We start from the raw sequence: 17,503 nt of genomic DNA on the forward strand, positions 1-17,503 counted from the left end.
AATGGCGAGCAAGCCAAACTGGTTATAACTTAGATTTACACAACATATTGGAATCCTTGGTATCACAAACCTGCTGTGTATTACCATACACTTTTCAACTTCCTCGATTGCTTATTCCTATAGGCTGGGCTCATTTATTACTGTATTGGGCTAAATTTTGGTGGCCATCTTGGAATTCAAGATGGCATGCAAACCAAACCAGTCATAACTTAGGTAACAGTATATCTGGAAACATCAGTATCACAAACATAGTTATTGTCACAATTTTTAACCTCCTGTGATACATATAAGCCGTGCTATAGTGCAAAATATGGTAAAAATGGAAGCCATTTTTTTTTAATTTGAGGGTCAAAGCCCCAAAATTCAGCCTGGCAAACAATTTTTTTGAATTCTGTACCCTCAAATTACCATAAAAAACTTGTTTTCCGACTTTTAGTCCGAAACAACACTTTTTTATGAAGCACAAATCTTGAAATCTGGACCTGTCTAAAAGGAGAAGCTTTCGCTGCTTGGGAAGGAGATGGAGAAGCAGATTGAATCTCTCCCACAAGTAAAATCCACTATAAAAAACAGCACTCTCTGTCTTCCTCATATGTGGTGACTTCAATTGCCATCATGTGACCCAGGTTGGGTGTGGGTACCTCTCACCTTCGGCAAAGGATTTCTCTGATTCAATGGGACTGACACAAATCTGTCAACTTCCTGACACTGATCTCAGCAAATGCTACTCCTTCTCTTCTGGATTTGATTTTTACCAATTTCCCAGAAAATGTCTGCTGTTCTTTTCTGCTCCAATTGGTTCATCTGACCATATCCTTATCAAAGGAGACATCTCTCTGGCCGTTAGTAGAGAACCACCTCAGTGCTGATGAGTCTAGCATTTTACTCAGGCTGACTGGTAGGCTCTTCAAGCATCCATTAAATTTCTAGACTAGTCTTCCTTTTCTACTCTCTCCAACATCAACCCATCCTGGGAATTTTTTCAAAGAAATTTGCTCATGCATCGATTTTTTTTTTATTTTTTTTTTTATTTGCTCTCTCTCTCTCATGCACAGATTTATCCCCTCTCGTCTTCAGTTGTCCTAGCCATCCTCCCGTCCATGGTACACTGAAGCTTGTGGTGAGGCAGTTGTCCTGAAACACCTTGCCTTTGCCACATGGAAGGCAAATCCAACTGAGGGTAATCTCAGTTCCTTCCTTAAATCTCGGAAAAAGTGTGGATTTACCCTTAGGAGAGCCAGGATACATCTTTCTAATCTCAAGTCTGACCTCTCAAAGCTGTCTCCCTCCTCAAAATCCTGGTGGCATCTAATCAAATCTGTTTCTGGTGTTTGTTCCCCCTCCATCCCCTCCCTTACCTCAAATGGCCACGCTGCTGATACTGCATGTGAAAAGGCTGAATGCCTAAACTTTTGCATCAAATTTGTTTGCTTCAAAATCTTGTGTCCGAAACCCATCGCTTCATATACCCACCTTACCCAGTCATACCCAACTGTCCCTGGAATCTGTCCTTTTCTCCTGACAAAGTGGAGATCTTGCTGTCAAACCTCGACTCAGATTCTGCAGCCGGTCCAGACGGCATCAGCCCACGTGTTTTAAAAACCTGCTCTTCTGCTCTTGCTCACCCTCTCTCTGTTCTATTCACCCCCTCATTTGCTCAAGGTCATCTGCATTCTACTTGGAAATCGGCAGACATCACTGCCCTGCATAAAAAAGGGGCAAAAGCAGATCCTGACAATGACAGAACAATCAGGCTGCTCCCAATCATCAGCAAGGTTATGGAATCCATCATCGCTTCCGACATCAAATCCGTCCTCTTCTCCAATGGTTTGATTTCTGATCATCAATACTTGGATTTTGACCAGGTCACTCTACACTGAACATGCTGCTTCTCCTTTCCCAACAATCTGTTCCCCACTGTTTTGTGCTTCCTTCCCTCATCCATCTTGTCTCCTGCCTTGTTATATGTTCTGTGTGTTAGTTCTTACACGAGCCTCGACCATGGTGTTTAAAAAAAAAAAGCATTCCAGGAGTTTGATGACATTTCCTTTCTCCAGGTGTGTTTCCTTGTAAACAACCTACCATATACGATGAGGCAATTATCTGTGTGTGTGAACGTTTGAAAAATCATAGAAAAAAAATCGGCTGGGCTAATCTTTTTAAATTGTTTCATACATGCTGGGGGTACCCAAGGTGGGGTAGGGTCATGGCCACAAACCCTGCCCCAACCCTGCCCTCTAATTTTGAGGATGAGGGTGAGCAACTTAAGATTTTCACACATCTGGAAGGACCATTCTGAAATTCTGACTGAAATTGGAAAGTTGAATACTGAAAAAAAATACCTGAAAACATCCCCGAATCTCTCAAATAATTACTTTGTTTCACAGCTCAGGTTATTTCCTCACCGATTCATGTTCCCGGAGGGAGCGGATATTTACTCATGTTCCAAAAGGTTTTGTGTATGATTGCTACATTTCAGAGGAATCTGTCAGTTGTTAATCTTTAACTTATTTATAGAATTTATAGATTTAACTTATTTATAGAATTTATAGACATGAAGAACGAATGAAGTGGACGTGTACACATTTATAGAAGTTATAGACTCTACTTATATAAATGAAATGAAAGTTTAAATGATTCAGAAATTTTGAATTAACCATTTATTTCGTTTTGTTGCTTTTTAGGGTCACACGGATCTTCTAAAAAGGTAGGACGGTGATTGTGTCCATCACGTGTCCGGCACATCATGATGTTTTTACTCTTTTAAAACTTCCAAAATTATTTATGTTTTAATTCCTTTACTGAATTATTGTTTCCTCCTTCCCCCCAAAAATGAAATTCACAAATTATGTCCCTCCTCGTCCCCAAATGATGATTCTATGTCCTGCATTGTGTATGAGTACCAGAGAGTGAGGAAGTCGATGGACCTTGAAGAAAATAAATGCTGATCAAGTACATCCTTTAAATCGTGTTTTGTCCTTTTCTTTCCCAGGTTCGAGTCGGTGCTACAGTTTCGATCTCTGAGCATGGCACCATCCACGGTGCTGGGAATCTCTCAGGAGGAGAAGAATCTAGACTTGCTTGTCAAAGTATACAAGAACATTCTGAAGGAGATACAGAGTGAGTGACATGAACAGAGAATACAGTAAACCCTTAAATGTCACGGATTTGAATATATGTCGGCTTTGACCAATCACGGGCAAACCTCTTGTGCACCGATATAGGTTATCATGGGGTTTAATTTCGACCGATCGTGGCTTTTGAGCTGAGTTGTGACAGTTATCTCGCACCACGAGTTTTTTTTTGTTGTTTTCTTGTGCACCGTCAATAATGACTCTGAAATGTAAACTGTACTGAACAAGACTGTACTGTACTGTGAGTAGGGAAAGAATACTGGTTCTGGCTCACTTTTCCCCATGTAAATGAATGGGGGATTTTCAGCCATGAAATTTTTCTTTTTTTTCCCCTGAAAAATAAATCCCCTTTTTAGCCCAAGGTATATTTATTTGTCTCCCCTTTTAACCTGGAGCCTGGTGTTGGCTTAGTTGTTAGGGTGGCGGCTTGGGATCCCAGGGTCCTGAGTTCAAATCCCGTTGGCTGCTGAATTAACACCAGGGGGTTGACTCAGCCTGCCATCCTTCCGAGGTCGGCGAAATGAGTGCCAGTGTACTGGTCCCGGTGTATGCCCCGGTTAGAATAGGTGTACCGTATCCCTGTGTGTCGTAAGAGGCGACCAGGGTTGGTGTCAGGAAGGGCATCCGGCCATAAAACATTGCCTCAAGAAAAAGCCAAACCCCTGCACAGCAGGGAAAAATGGCTGTAAAAACGGTCATTTTTTTATTTCCCCTTTTAACCTAGGGGCTCTCTATTCAAATAACCCATACAACAAGATAAAGATTTGTTAAAGGTGATTCGAAAGAAATATCTGAAACGCCTAAGCCCCGGGACACTCTTTATCAAATAACCAATGCATATTGTTTAGCTCACTCATTGAACCTATAAACATTTGTTCATTCTCAAATTCCTTCAATAGTTTAATTTTCTTTGCACAATAATCCCCATCTAAAATATTGAAAAACAAAACATTTGAATCTTTATATTTTTTAAGATACCCCTTTTGTGCCATTACGAAATGATAAACTTCTCTTAATGATCTCATCTGACCACCGCCCGAGTTGCAAATCATTTTTGTACATAAACCATGCCAGAAAAAAAGTTTTGTTTCAAATGTTTTCAGTTCATGCCGTGAAAATGAGGAAGTGTTTTTTGACACGGCCGTGCTGTGTGAATGAGGAAGTGGTTTTGGACTGTCATGCTGTGAAAAAATAGGAACTATTCTGTGAGACAAGGTCTCGTGTTTATATTTTATCTCAGAACACGAACTGAAAACATTTGAATCAAAACTTTTATGGCGTGGTTTATGTCCAAAAACGATTTGCAACTCGGGCGGTGGCCAGATGAGATCATTAAGAGAAGCTTGTCATTTCCTGTGCCCACACCCAATGATTAAGCAATTTCCTCATCGTTGCTTTATAAGCGGTTCGCCAGACAAAGTTTCTGCCAGACGGGATTTTCATTTTTACAACTGAGGCATGGACGATATTTCTTCCGATGAAGCCAACAGCCCACTACAGAGTTGGTAAGTTTGTGTATGCTTTTCTCTTTGAACGATGAAGCAAATGATTATTAATTAAATCATGATAATTCTGATATATATATATATATATTTTTTCCCTGACAGGGCATTGGAAGAAATTGAGTTCACATATCACGACGTGGTTCATGAAATTAATACTCTTATTGAAGAGATCAATGATTTTAGAAGAGAATTGAAAGACGTTTTCAATGAGTGGCATGAAGTCTTATCACGTCCTCTCATCTCGAAGGAATTAAACCAATGGTGAGACACGTGTGTGTGCCTCTCTCTCTGTCTGTCTTTCTACCTACCTCTCTCTGCTCTTATTGAAGAGGCCAATGATTTATAATGACTGGTCTCTGATCTCGAATGAATTAAACCAATGGTGAGGCACGTGTGTGTGTGTCTATGTGTGTGTGTATGTGTGTGTGTGTGCGTGTGTGTGTGTGTGTGTTGCTTTCCCTGTCTGTCTCTTCATCTATACCCTTGACTTATTTTTTTTTTTTTTCAGCACTATCGCACAACATCAGCTGTTGAAGCAATCTTGTACAACACATGATTTTCTGGAGGTAAATATTTCTGAATTATTATTAATATCACTCTCTCTTTAGAATGTCGCCTTATGTTGGTTGCATCATTAGTTTGGACGTGGTTTTGTCAGTACACTGGAATTCATTTTATTGACCTTGAAAGGATGACAGGCTCCTGGTGTGTTAATTCAGTGGTCAACGAGGCTTATTCATATTACCATGTAATTATCTTTATAGAACCTAATTATTATCCACTTTTTGTTTCAAAACAGAATATGGTGTCTGAGTTTCGAAATCACAAGGCATCTGAAGAAGATTGCTGGGAAAGATTGTACATTCTCGCAAATGAATATTTAATATTTTCAATATTAATAAATTATATTTGTTTTGTTTACAATTACTTGATTCTGAATTACAAGAAAAGAATAAAAGAGATGTAAAGGGGGGGTTGGGGGGAGGGGGGTAGGTGCGCTCCCCAATGACCCATCACCCCCTAATCCCATCCCTCCCCTCCCCATGTGTGTGTGTGGGGAAGGGTGGGGGTGGGATGAGGGAGGTGGTGGGTCAAAGGTGGGGCGCACAGGGGGATGAGGGGGTGGGGCTTGTGTGGGCGGGGCTTGTGTGGGCGGGGCTTCGGTGGGGGCTTGTGTGGGTGGGGTGTGTGTGGGAGGGGCTTGTGTGGGCGGGGTGTGTGTGTGGGTGGGGCTTGTGTGGGTGGGGCTTGTGTGGGCGGGGATTTATGTGGGTGGAGCTTGTGTGGGAGGGGTTTATGTGTGTAGAGTTTTTGTGTGGAGCTTGTGTAGGCAGGGCTTATGTGGGAGGGGTTTATGTGGGCAGGGTTTATATGGGCAGGGGTTTATGTGGGTGGAGCTTGTGTGGGAGGGGTGAATGTGGATGAGGCTTCTGTGGATGAGGTTTGTGTGGATAAATGGATGGGTGGAGAGATGGGGGATGGGTGGATGAGTGGAGCTTGTGTGGATGGGTGCATAATTTTTTAATTAAATAAACATGTTGTGTGTGTGGGGAACTAATTAACTAATCACTAATTATGTGAATATGATGAATATGGGTGGAGCTTGTGTGGGGTTTGTGTGTGTGGAGCTTGTGTGGAGTTTTTGTGTGGAGGTTGTGTGGAGCTTGTGTGGGGTTTGTGTGGGGTTTGTGTGGGCGGGGCTTCGGTGGGAGGGGCGTGTGTGCGCGGAGTCAAAAAGGGGCGGAGACAAAAATTTCAATTTATTGGAGCTTGTGGGGGTGTGTGGTGGGGTTTGTGTGGGGTTTGTGTGGGCGGGGCTTGTGTGGGCGGGGGCTTGTGTGGGTGGAGCCAAAAAGGGCGGAGTCAAAAAATTTCAATTTATCTTTGTCTTTTGTAATTCCTGTGAATAAAATGAACCTAAAATCTCTTCCCCTTCCAAATCATATATCTTATAAGTCCAAGGAACCGTATCTATTACATCAACAATTTTAAAAAGCTCGTTGGTCCATCTTTTCGTATAACCTTTTTCAAAATGAGATTTCCACCTATATATTCTTACGATATCACCAACTTTGAACTTAGGTTTTCTGACATTAATCTCTTTTTCATATTTTAATTTTGTAAATGTTTCTGATGGCTTCATATTTGTTGACGTGTGAATCGTGTCATTGTACTTATCCACAATATCTTGAATAAAAGATGACCATTGTTGTGAACCGAGTTGTGTGAATTTTTTATATAGTCTCTCTTTTAAGGTACGATTAAAACGTTCAACAACAACTGCCTTCCCTTCATTAAAGGTACTGTATAATGTAATACTGTTATTTTTTAGAAAATTCATAAATGTCTTGTTATAAAACTCCCTACCCTCATCAGTCCACAATTTTTTAGGTTTTCTCTTACTTTTATTAAATATCTTTTGGAAGGCTAACATAAGAGTATTACCTGTTTTGTTTTTTAATGGTACAACCCACGCATATCTACTCCTCAAATCAATAACGGTTAAAGCATACTTGTACCCCTTATCATTATTGAGTTCAATCAAATCAGCAGACCAGATATAATCTACTTCCTTGGAATAAACTTTCCTTCTCTGAAACTTTGTGAATATTGGTTTATGTAATTCATCAGCTAATTGCTCTTCAGTCTTAATAACATCATTAGAGCCTATAAGTTTTTTGAATTTCCAAGACCAAGTTTCAATTTAGCACTGATCATCTTCTTCACAATGAACCGATCAACTTTTTCTCTCAAGGTTGGATTTTGTATCAGAGACAAATTATACAACATTTCTCTATCGGCTTCATGCTTTTCTTGCAACGTTGTGGTATTCCCAGAATCAATATCGTGTCTCATGCACACTTCATCAACTCTATTGATAGGCTTACTCCAGGATTTAGGATTGTCTGCCTCATCTAATCTTTTATCCAAGTTTGTGCCTGGGCCACAGAAAGAATACCCTGGAAGATGTAATTCCTCTGGTATTCCAGTAGTTGTAAATTTACTTCCTGATAAAAACTTTTGGATATCTCCTCCTAGTTTGTGTTGGGAGATAAATTGATTTTTTTTTGAACCACACACCGAACATATACCTTTTTGTATAACCCTGTTATTTTTACTTTTAATATATGAAATATTTTTAGTATTAGTTTTCTTTTTACATTTGAGACAATAACTCATTTATTTATGAGAAAAATTCCTGCAGAGTGCAAAAACCTTTTTAGTTTCCAACATGCACATTTGAATCTTGATTTTTAAAACATAAAGAATCCTTAGAAATGCCTTCACTCTCTCCCCCATTTATTTAAGAAAAAAAAATGAAAAACTTGAATTAAAATCCATATCTTGTCGATGTCAATAGTCTTGTCGAAAGTATTGCAAATAGACTTACCAATTCTTTGTTTTCCTCCTGGGTTGAGTTATTTTCTGTAATACCCTTAATCTTTTTTAATCTCACTGGTTTCCATATTTTGATATTTATTTTGTCTCGCTCTTTCCTCCCTCTCCTCCTTCTCTCTCTTCTCTTTTTCCTCCTTCTCTTTCTTCTCCCTCTCCTCCCTCGCCTTCTCCTCCTTCTCCCTCTCCTCGCTCTCTCTCTTCTCGCTCTCCTCCCTCTCTCTCTTCTCTCTTTCCTCCCTCTCTCTCTTCTCCCTCTCCTCCTTCTCTCTCTTCTCTTTTTCCTCCTTCTCTTTCTTCTCCCTCTTCTCCTTTTCCTCCTCTTCCCTCTCTTCTTCAACTCCTTCCTCATCCCTTACTATCCTTGAATTGCTTACACCCCATAGAATATTATACATATATTCATCAGGATTTCTTGTTATTCCTGTATCCAAAATAATTTTTTTACAACAGGAAACCAATAAAATTTCTTTTGAATTTCTAAAAGAGCCTTACCTTTTCTTAACTTTATAATTTTTTCATTATTTAACATTCTAATTAAATCTAAAGTTGTCGGTTTATCAACATCAGCATAATGCCAATCTTTTATTGAAAATACCTCATTCTTATGTTGTAGAACATATTTATTAAAATACCGAATACCCTTTTCTTGAAGGTATGCTTGGACACAGAAATGATAATTTTCTTGAAGCCTTCTTGCTGTCATTTATGTATTAGAAATATATGTTAGAACAATATTATGGCACGAAACACCTCCCCATCTTCCCATAGTTAAATCATTTTGTATTTCCTTACTTATTATATATAATCCTGTTTTTTCTGTTTTCATGAGATAAACAAGGGCAAAACCATTATTATATTTACCCTTATTAAATTCTTTTATTTGTTGTTTACTAATCGTAGCCCCACAAAACTCATTCTCGATACCAAGTGGATAATATTCTTCCTTACGAGACTGATTTAATTGTTCCAGGTCTTCGAGGTTAATTTTAAATGACCAATTATACCCTAAATCATTCATATCATATCCCCATTGTTCTATTCTCATACAAACGATACGCCCTTCTTTATAAAAATTTATTTTAATTCGAACTGTGAATTCTGTATGACCTGGAGATAATATCAACACTTCTGTATCTTTGGAATACACGGCTGTTTTATTTAAGGATATATATTGTGATAAATCGCTTAATCTCACCAAGTCATTCGCGTCAGTCGGGCTTGGATAATTTTTTAATTTATAAGCATTTTTCATGTTAATATTTTTGGTTATATTATATTTATGTCGTTCAGCCTGTGCCTTTGTGTAATAATTTGAGAAATCAATATCCAGTTCTTGAGATAAACCAAAGATAGAACCATCTTTACCAACATAAGTCATTTATATTAGATTAAAAATAATATCATAAAATTTTTTATTTTTGTTGAGTTGAAATAACACATATAGGCATAATTGGCCACAACACTTGGAATTTAATTCTTGGACTTGAAATGTTTGATAAACACCATTATGTAAGAATTTTATGACTTCAACAGGTGGTGGAAGACCAAAACTATCAAAATAATATTTGTCTTGACTATTAAAAATACAAACCCAATGAGAACCGTTCCCATTATTATCTTCTAAGTTCATAATAATATTCTTTGTATGTTTCGGCACATTTGTTAATTCATCTCTCATACAAATAACCACATTATGAATTTTTAATTTCTTACAATATTTGACAAGTTGTAAATTTGATGTTGTATTCTTTCCAAATTTTTTCAACCACTCATCAATGCTCATTTATTTATTAGAAAGATATAATCCATTACCTCTTTTCGTTAATTTTACACCTGCTTGTGCTATAGAAGAAAGCATATCTCCAACTAACAATCTCGCTTTATCAGGCAGACCTTCAAGTTTTTCAGCAAAATCTACAATTACACCACTTCCACTAATTTGTTTCTCCAACTCTTTGTTATGTCTTTCCAATTCTTTTTGAGCCTGGAGTTGAGCCTTCCTTTCGTTGGCAGTTTTCACCGCTGTTGAAATACCACCCGTCAATGCTCCAACCGCACTTAAACCAGCAAATAAAGGAATTAGAAATGGGAGAAATCCTCCACTCGTCTCTCTTATTGAATATTTTTTCAACATTGGTTTTGTCATTTTAATTTTAAGTGAGCCAGTGTCATTCAAGATTTTAACCTGTTCTCTTGTGAGAAAAACATCAATTCTTACTGCTCCTTTTCTCTGAATTGTATTAACGTTAATCGTACAAGGCTTTTGATTTTGAACACAAGATGATAGTTTATGAAGATTGATTTGATTAACATATACCCCAGTTGGTACTTTGCCACTCATTTATTTAACAAAAAATTATGTGAGACTAATCATCACACCATTATCTGTATTAATCTGCAATTCTTTTTCTTCCAAAAGCAAACAATATGTATCAACTTCTTCACTCTCTCCTCTTTCAATGTATAGGGAAGTATCCACTCGATTAGACTTTATAGTTTCCTTTTGAGCGCTCAGGTCAAACGCATAGATTGTATACAAACTTTTAAATGCTGTCATATCCAAAATAGGTTCTTTATTTCCATTACTTTCACACACCTTTTGGTAAGACTTGTATGCTTCAGCAAAATCATTTTTCCCAATTAATTTCCAATCTATCTCGTGGGTAAAATGTTCCATCTAGAGAAACGCGAAGTTGTTTCACCTTAGCATTATCACTCAATGCATTATTCTTATCAGTCGCAGTATCACCATCTGGCTTTTTAAAAATGATCCACAGATATCGTGGCTTTCCTTCCAGAACACCCAAATTCCACGTGTAAGTTGTTTGATTGAGTTTAACGTGTTGACATCTTCTTTTGAGGTATGATACACTGAGTGGTTTCTTTGAGTTAAGTCTTCGATTCAACATCTCTTCTGTTTTAAGATTAGGAGTATATTCACTGATATACCAACTCATTTCCTCAATTACAAATTTATTCTGATCACCAAAAGCACTACCAACACCAAAAAGCAATCGATTTTCATTATCATTCCTTTGTAGTTGAAATCTAATTTTAAGGCCATACAGAACTTTATCATGATCACAAAATCCAAATATACCTTTAAGAGGAACTGCCACAGTAAAACTATTTTCTGCTTTTGTATCATCATTATACATTCCTTTCCTTTGAGTATACCCAGGGTCTGTGTTTGTTCCCGTTGACATATCAGGAATAAAACCTTCGACAGACCCCTTTCCCATTCTATCACTGAATGTATAGAGTGTAAATTTTATCATTTCAGATACAGCAGAGACATAATCAACCGCTTCAACTTCTTGTGTTCCAATATACAAACGCACACTATCAAACATTTTCCAGAAGAAATCATTTACAAGTGTAGCGTTTGTGTTATTCCCAGCCTTAGTGAATTTAAATTTACACAACAAGAAACTTTCGGAGAGATTCAAATAGGTTTGTTGATTATTTATTTCAAAACTTTTTGTACCATTCGTATTCCAGTCTGTTCCAGTTATTGCATTTACCTTGAAGTAATCTTTTTTTTAGTGGAGTTTGAGATAATAATAGTATCATCCAAATCATAGATACTATCAATTGCTTCCATACTTGTATTTATTTAGGAAAAAAAAGATGTTAAAACTTTTGAAACCCTGATCCAAGTATTTGAATTATTTTCTGTCGTTCTTGGGGGACAACTGAGTTTTGCCTTTCTTAATTTCTTTTATTGCTTGTAATTTATGAGATTCCTTCTGGGCATCTTTTATACTCTTTACAGCACCTGCAACATTTCCCACAGCAGAAGCAGTTGAACCAATTAGATCTTTATGTTTAAGAATAGTTGAACCAATACCCATGAGAGTATCAATTATCCCATCTCCTCTAAATTGATGCCCAACACCCCTTTGTCTCTTAGGTTTATAGTATCCTCTACCAAGATACATACCTTCACCCTTGTAGTATGGGGAAAGGAACATCCCATCCCCTGTAATTATTTTATATTTTCCCAACTCGTGTTTCCTCACAATAACCATCGTATTTATTTATTGGAAAACTTCACGTAGGTGAATTCTGATGGATATAACTTCTCCATTAAAAGAAATCACACAATTATCTTGGTCGGTGATCCTAAAATTTACTCTGTATATGGTTTTTCCTGACACAGGTAGATAAACCAAATTTTTGGGTTCCATATTGAATTTATAACCAATTGGGGTTGAGTATGCGCTGAATGAAAATATTGTATTTGTTTTTTTCCCATCATTATAAGCACCATCAATCAAATCACAGTGAATTAACACCGAATTTATTCCTGAGGATATTTGAATGACATTATCACTGTAAAACGTCCCATTAGTTTCAATCTTTTTTGAGGAGAAACCCAATAACTCTCTAAATGAATTATCAATTGTGAAATCAACCTTGTAGTTATTTTTAACTTTAATCGTTGATTTTGAAGTATGTTTTTGAATGTTTATAACAATATTTTTTGGTTCATCACCCTGTTCTTTCATAAGACGAGCAATTTCGGAAGATATTTGAGAAATCTCATATGCTCCGGGTGAGACTGTTATCGTTTTGTATCCACTTCCTGGATTATAACTAAACTTGTCATTTTTCTCGGTTATATTAAATAAGGTATTATAAGTTTCCATGGACAATAAAGATGCCTCATATTCTTTTGTTGTGTCAAGTTGTAGTGGGTATGGGAATGAAGATGTGTGGTCGCTTGTTGTGAAATTGAAACTAAGGATTGTGCTTCTCATCTTATTTAATATGAGATAAAATGTCTTTATATTGATATTTATTAATTATTTTCATGTTCATCAACTGGTCTAAAATGGCTGATGCTTCATTAAAACAATTGTTATTTCCAGCCTTCTTACTGCCTAACAACAATAACAGTCTATTAACTAATTGCGATGGGTCATTTGGAAGAAAACTAACACCTGAACCAAGGATACTTAAAGCCTGAATAATGTGTTTCTCCTTCTCATTCTTCCTACTTTTACCAGAAAGAATAACCTTATAATTTAGAGTGTTCAGCAGATCAATATATACTCTATCATCATTATTTTCCATATCCAATGGTTTATCAATATACTTTGATTCATCCCTCACAGTTGAACCTAATCTTCCATCTTTTGTGAGAAGAAACATTAATCTTGGAGTTAGTTTAACAGGGGTTGAGCAGAACCCAAGAACCTTAATTCATCATTAAATATCAATACCTTTTCTTGAACAAGATGAAATATTGCTGATTGTTCTGTTGGAATGAGTCCTGCTTTGGTTTTTGAATCCGCTGAATATTCATTGTTTTGAAGAGCATTCACAATATAATCAGGGCGTCGATTAATCTCTTCCAGTTGTTGAAATAAACCTTCATCATCATATTCTAATTCTCCTAAATGCTCTAATTCTTCCTCCGTCATTTGACTGAAATCTTTTAACATTTGAAGTTTTTTAGGAGTATATTCTACCGTGGGAAATGTGGAAACATCTTTCATTTTTCCTTGGGAAGTTTTTAAAAGTGGTTTAAAAAATTTCTCTTGTTTTCTTTCAAATGCTTCTTCGCCCGTTAGTTTCTGTCTGCGTTTCTTCTTTATGTCTTCCTGCTGTTTTACAACTTTTGAAACCAACTCTTGATGTTCCCTAAATCTTCTTGCTCTTTCTTTCGCATCCATTTATTTATTGAAAAATATCATTTAATATCTCATCTTGTTTCACAACAATATATTTATATTTTTCAGTCGTGTGTTTCATGTAATCCCCAAATTCCTTTTTACTACATAATGTAGAACAATTGTCTCTCCAAAAATTGTTTATATCTATTGAATTTAACTTGAATAAAATAAAAGTATTAGCATTGTTTCTGATGGAACGACGAGGAAGCTGAAAGTACGATTGACTAAGATAAATACAATTACAAGAAGAATGTCTCCCTCTTGTGTAGTAGCTGTCCATTACCGTTTGGTTTCTCTCATTAACACAATCATCAAAGATAACGAGGTTCTTTTTGGATTTATCCAAATCTTGGGGAGACGGTATATCATCCGTATTATCACTCAGAATACAAGTTATCGGTTTTGATTTCTTTTTACATCTCTGTGTATCACAAAATAGTTGTATTATATCTTCAATGTTAAAATCATTTAGGTTTTTTGAAGTTTAAATAAACCGATTATATCTTCTTTTTGAAGACCAGCATTAAAACCTTGTGAGAGTAGTTGATACTCTGGTTGAAAACTCGACTTTGTGAAAATTATTAAATTATCATAATCTAAAAAGTTGGGAGTGAGGAGCATCTTTAAAAGTAAGCAGGTTTTTCCACATCCACTTGAACCAACTATGAGGCATCTTAATGAATTTGGGAGATTTTTATGGTTGTCAAATTTTATCTTATTTTCCCAAATAGGTAAAAAATCATTCATTTATATATTTGGAAAACAGGTTATTTAATTTATTCTTGGCTTTTTTCGAAATTCTATATTTTATCCTAAGTTCAGGTTTAATTTCAAGATAATCCATTATTTTATTTATGCAATATCTTGTGTTGATATTTCCCTGAAAATCACATCCATGAATAAGATATAACAACAATCCTTTGAACATTTCTCTAATACGTTCAGTTTCTTCCCTTGTAAGGTAAGGTGTGTTCTCACCCTCGTTCTTTACATTCATTTCTCGAATCAATCTTGTAAAGTAATTCATTTTTGGTGTAAATCTAAAAGAATTACTTTCCTTTTTATATTTTTGATTATCATTAATTAGAAGATAATCACAGAATATACATTGTTTATAGGCTTTTGACTCTGTGTTTAATCCCCGTCTTTCACACGCAGGACAATTCTCAAATTTGTCATATGGAGAATCATGGAATTCAAGAGGCTCAAAATCGAGTAAACTATTCATATTTATAAAGTAAAACTTTACTTAAACTGAAATTCATCTTCGATATCATCTTCGATACTTTCAGAATCATCTATACTTTCATAACTATCATTTGAACACAAACTCTCGGTGTCATAACTATCGTTTGAATGCAAACTCTCGGTATCATAATCACTCTCATAATCTTCAAAATCTTCAGTTGAATATTGGCTCATTTAATTAGTAGAAAAAACATTACCATCGATATCGATATACATTTTTTCATTAACAGATTCAACTGCTACATTTTTTATATTAAAGGTAATTTTAAAATGATCCTTAACTACAATTGAACGAAATGTCATTTCACCTGATATATTAACATCCTTTATTTCATCAGGATTTATATCTTTAGGGTTGTTGAAAAAAATACAAATTTCTCCTTGCATATTACAGATGGTCTTATCTTTTCTTTCTAAAGCTTCATCCATAAGGTTTTTATTTTTTGATACCTTTTCTTGTTTCATTGCTTTTTCTAGTTTTGAATATATTGCCAGAAGGAGAGGAGAAACTTTTGTTAGAGATACCTTAATTGATGTTCTTCCAGGTATACTAAAAGCCCTTCCACTGAAGTAAATTGAAGAACTCATCATATCCACCATAATTGTTTTTATCCAATAGTTGTTATATTTATCTTTGTTCAATTTTACATCCTTGACATATTTCTCAGCATCTTTAACAAATGAAGAGATTGATTGAAACTTGTCTTTTGTGTCTTGAAACATTGTATTTATTAAGTGAAAAAGTTGGAGGATAAAATGGTTTTAAGCACAGATTCACCTGTAAAATAAACGAAATTTTCATCAAGAAAATTTTAGTTTAAGCACAGATTCACCTGTAAAATAAACGAAATTTTCATCAAGAAAATTTTAGTTTAAGCACAGATTCACCTGTAAAATAAACGAAATTTTCACCAAGAAAATTTTAGTTTAAGCACAGATTCACCTGTAAAATAAACGAAATTTTCATCAAGAAAATTTTAGTTTAAGCACAGATTCACCTGTAAAATAAACGAAATTTTCATCAAGAAATTTTTAGTTTAAGCAAAGTTTTATTATATAAATATGGTGAATACAACATACTGCGATGTTTGTAATCACGAATATAAACATTATAGAAAACACCTCCGAACCAACAAACACACATTTAATCTATTTCACAAAATATCCCCTCTTGAGTTGGAAAGAAAACATTGTGATACCTGCTCAAAGGATGTTTTGAAGAGTAGTTATAATAGGCATCTTCAATCACAAAAACACAAGAAAAATGAGTTTAAAGTAAAGGGAGACTATTATATTGAAAACACTGATGGGGCATTTAAAGGGCATATAAAAATAAGGATTTTTCAATTTGGAGAACCCGGTCCATCATCAATAATTGAATCAATTGAAATAGTGAAACCTGATGTTGAAAAATTTATTAAAAAAACATTAAAAGAAATGAAAACTTTAAAGTTTTATATGGGAGTGAAAATGAATATGAAAAGACAAGATGAAGAACAAACTCCTTATATGAGGACAGATCTTCATTTTATAACATCATTTCAAGATTTTTTGAATAGTGGGGTTTATGAAGAACTATCAAGACAAGAGGAGGATGTTGATAATACAGTGGTAGGAAGTGGATTCAATATTAAAAAAAATCATCTTTTTAGATGTACACATTCTAAAATCAAACCCTCTTAAAGCTTCTTCTTATATTGAATTACCAAAAGAAATAAAACGAAAGAAGGCAGTTGTTAATATTAAGAATAATGATAATAAATGTTTTCTCTGGTCTGTTCTTGCTCACTTTCATCCACCAAAATGTAATTCAGAAAGAGTAAAACAATATATGAAATATGAGAATACCTTGGACATTAAAGATTTTAATTTCCCAATGCCACTAACAGATATTCCTAAATTTGAGAAAAAGAATAATCTTTCTATTAATGTATATGGATTAACGGATACAAACAAAGTTCAAATATTAAAAATTTCAAACAACTTTAAAAATGAAGAAACACACATTGATCTTTTATATTTTAGTGTTGGAAATAATTCACATTACACATACATCAATAATTTATCAAGATTAATCTCTTCTCAGGTATTCAGAACAGCAAACAAAATATATCCTTGTAAGCGATGTCTTAATTCATTTCATACAAAAGAACGATTAGAACAACATTCAAAATATTGTAGTAATCATAAATCAGCTGTAATTACAATGCCTAAACCTGGTGAAAAGATTTCTTTTGAAGATTATAATAAATCTATCATGCACCCATTTGTGATATACGCTGATTTTGAATGTATCCTTAAAAAGATAAATACTGCTTCTCCTAATCCAAAAGAACCATATACAAATAAATATCAAAAACATATTCCTTGTGGTTTCTGTTATTATATCAAATCATCTGTTGGAGAAAAGTATAATAAACTTGAACAGTATAGTGGAAAAAATGCTTCACAAGAGTTTGTAAAACGATTAGAAAAGGATTGTATAAGACTAAGTAAATTAATGAAAGAAACAAATGAACCGATGAAATTAACCATA

At 35.2% G+C, this 17,503-nt stretch overlaps 2 protein-coding genes and 1 long non-coding RNA gene across 4 annotated transcripts in view; 2 read left to right on the forward strand and 1 right to left on the reverse strand.

The window, feature by feature from the left end:
- LOC147033509 (E3 ubiquitin-protein ligase TRIM7-like) overlaps window positions 1–17,503 on the reverse strand; it is a 1,095,521-nt gene that overhangs the window by 369,055 nt on the left and 708,963 nt on the right. The window lies entirely within an intron of this gene.
- The window catches only part of LOC147033518 (E3 ubiquitin-protein ligase TRIM7-like), a 207,795-nt gene that overhangs the window by 25,198 nt on the left and 165,094 nt on the right, over window positions 1–17,503 (forward strand). For both annotated transcript variants that reach the window (XM_085855631.1, XM_085855640.1), the window contains exons 4-5: window positions 2,685–2,707; window positions 2,993–3,120. In XM_085855631.1, the coding sequence (XP_085711757.1) occupies window positions 2,685–2,707; window positions 2,993–3,120 (151 nt within the window). The remainder of the gene's footprint in view (window positions 1–2,684; window positions 2,708–2,992; window positions 3,121–17,503) is intronic.
- Window positions 3,129–5,602, forward strand: LOC147033519 (uncharacterized). Its single transcript, XR_015051566.1, has 4 exons — window positions 3,129–4,639; window positions 4,742–4,900; window positions 5,148–5,205; window positions 5,439–5,602. It is a non-coding gene; the product is annotated as an uncharacterized LOC147033519 (long non-coding RNA).

Source organism: Eptatretus burgeri, chromosome 2 (assembly GCF_056783735.1).
Source record: "Eptatretus burgeri isolate ZD-2024b chromosome 2, Ebu_testis_v1, whole genome shotgun sequence".
In the NCBI taxonomy this organism is placed as follows: Eukaryota; Metazoa; Chordata; class Myxini; order Myxiniformes; family Myxinidae; genus Eptatretus; species Eptatretus burgeri.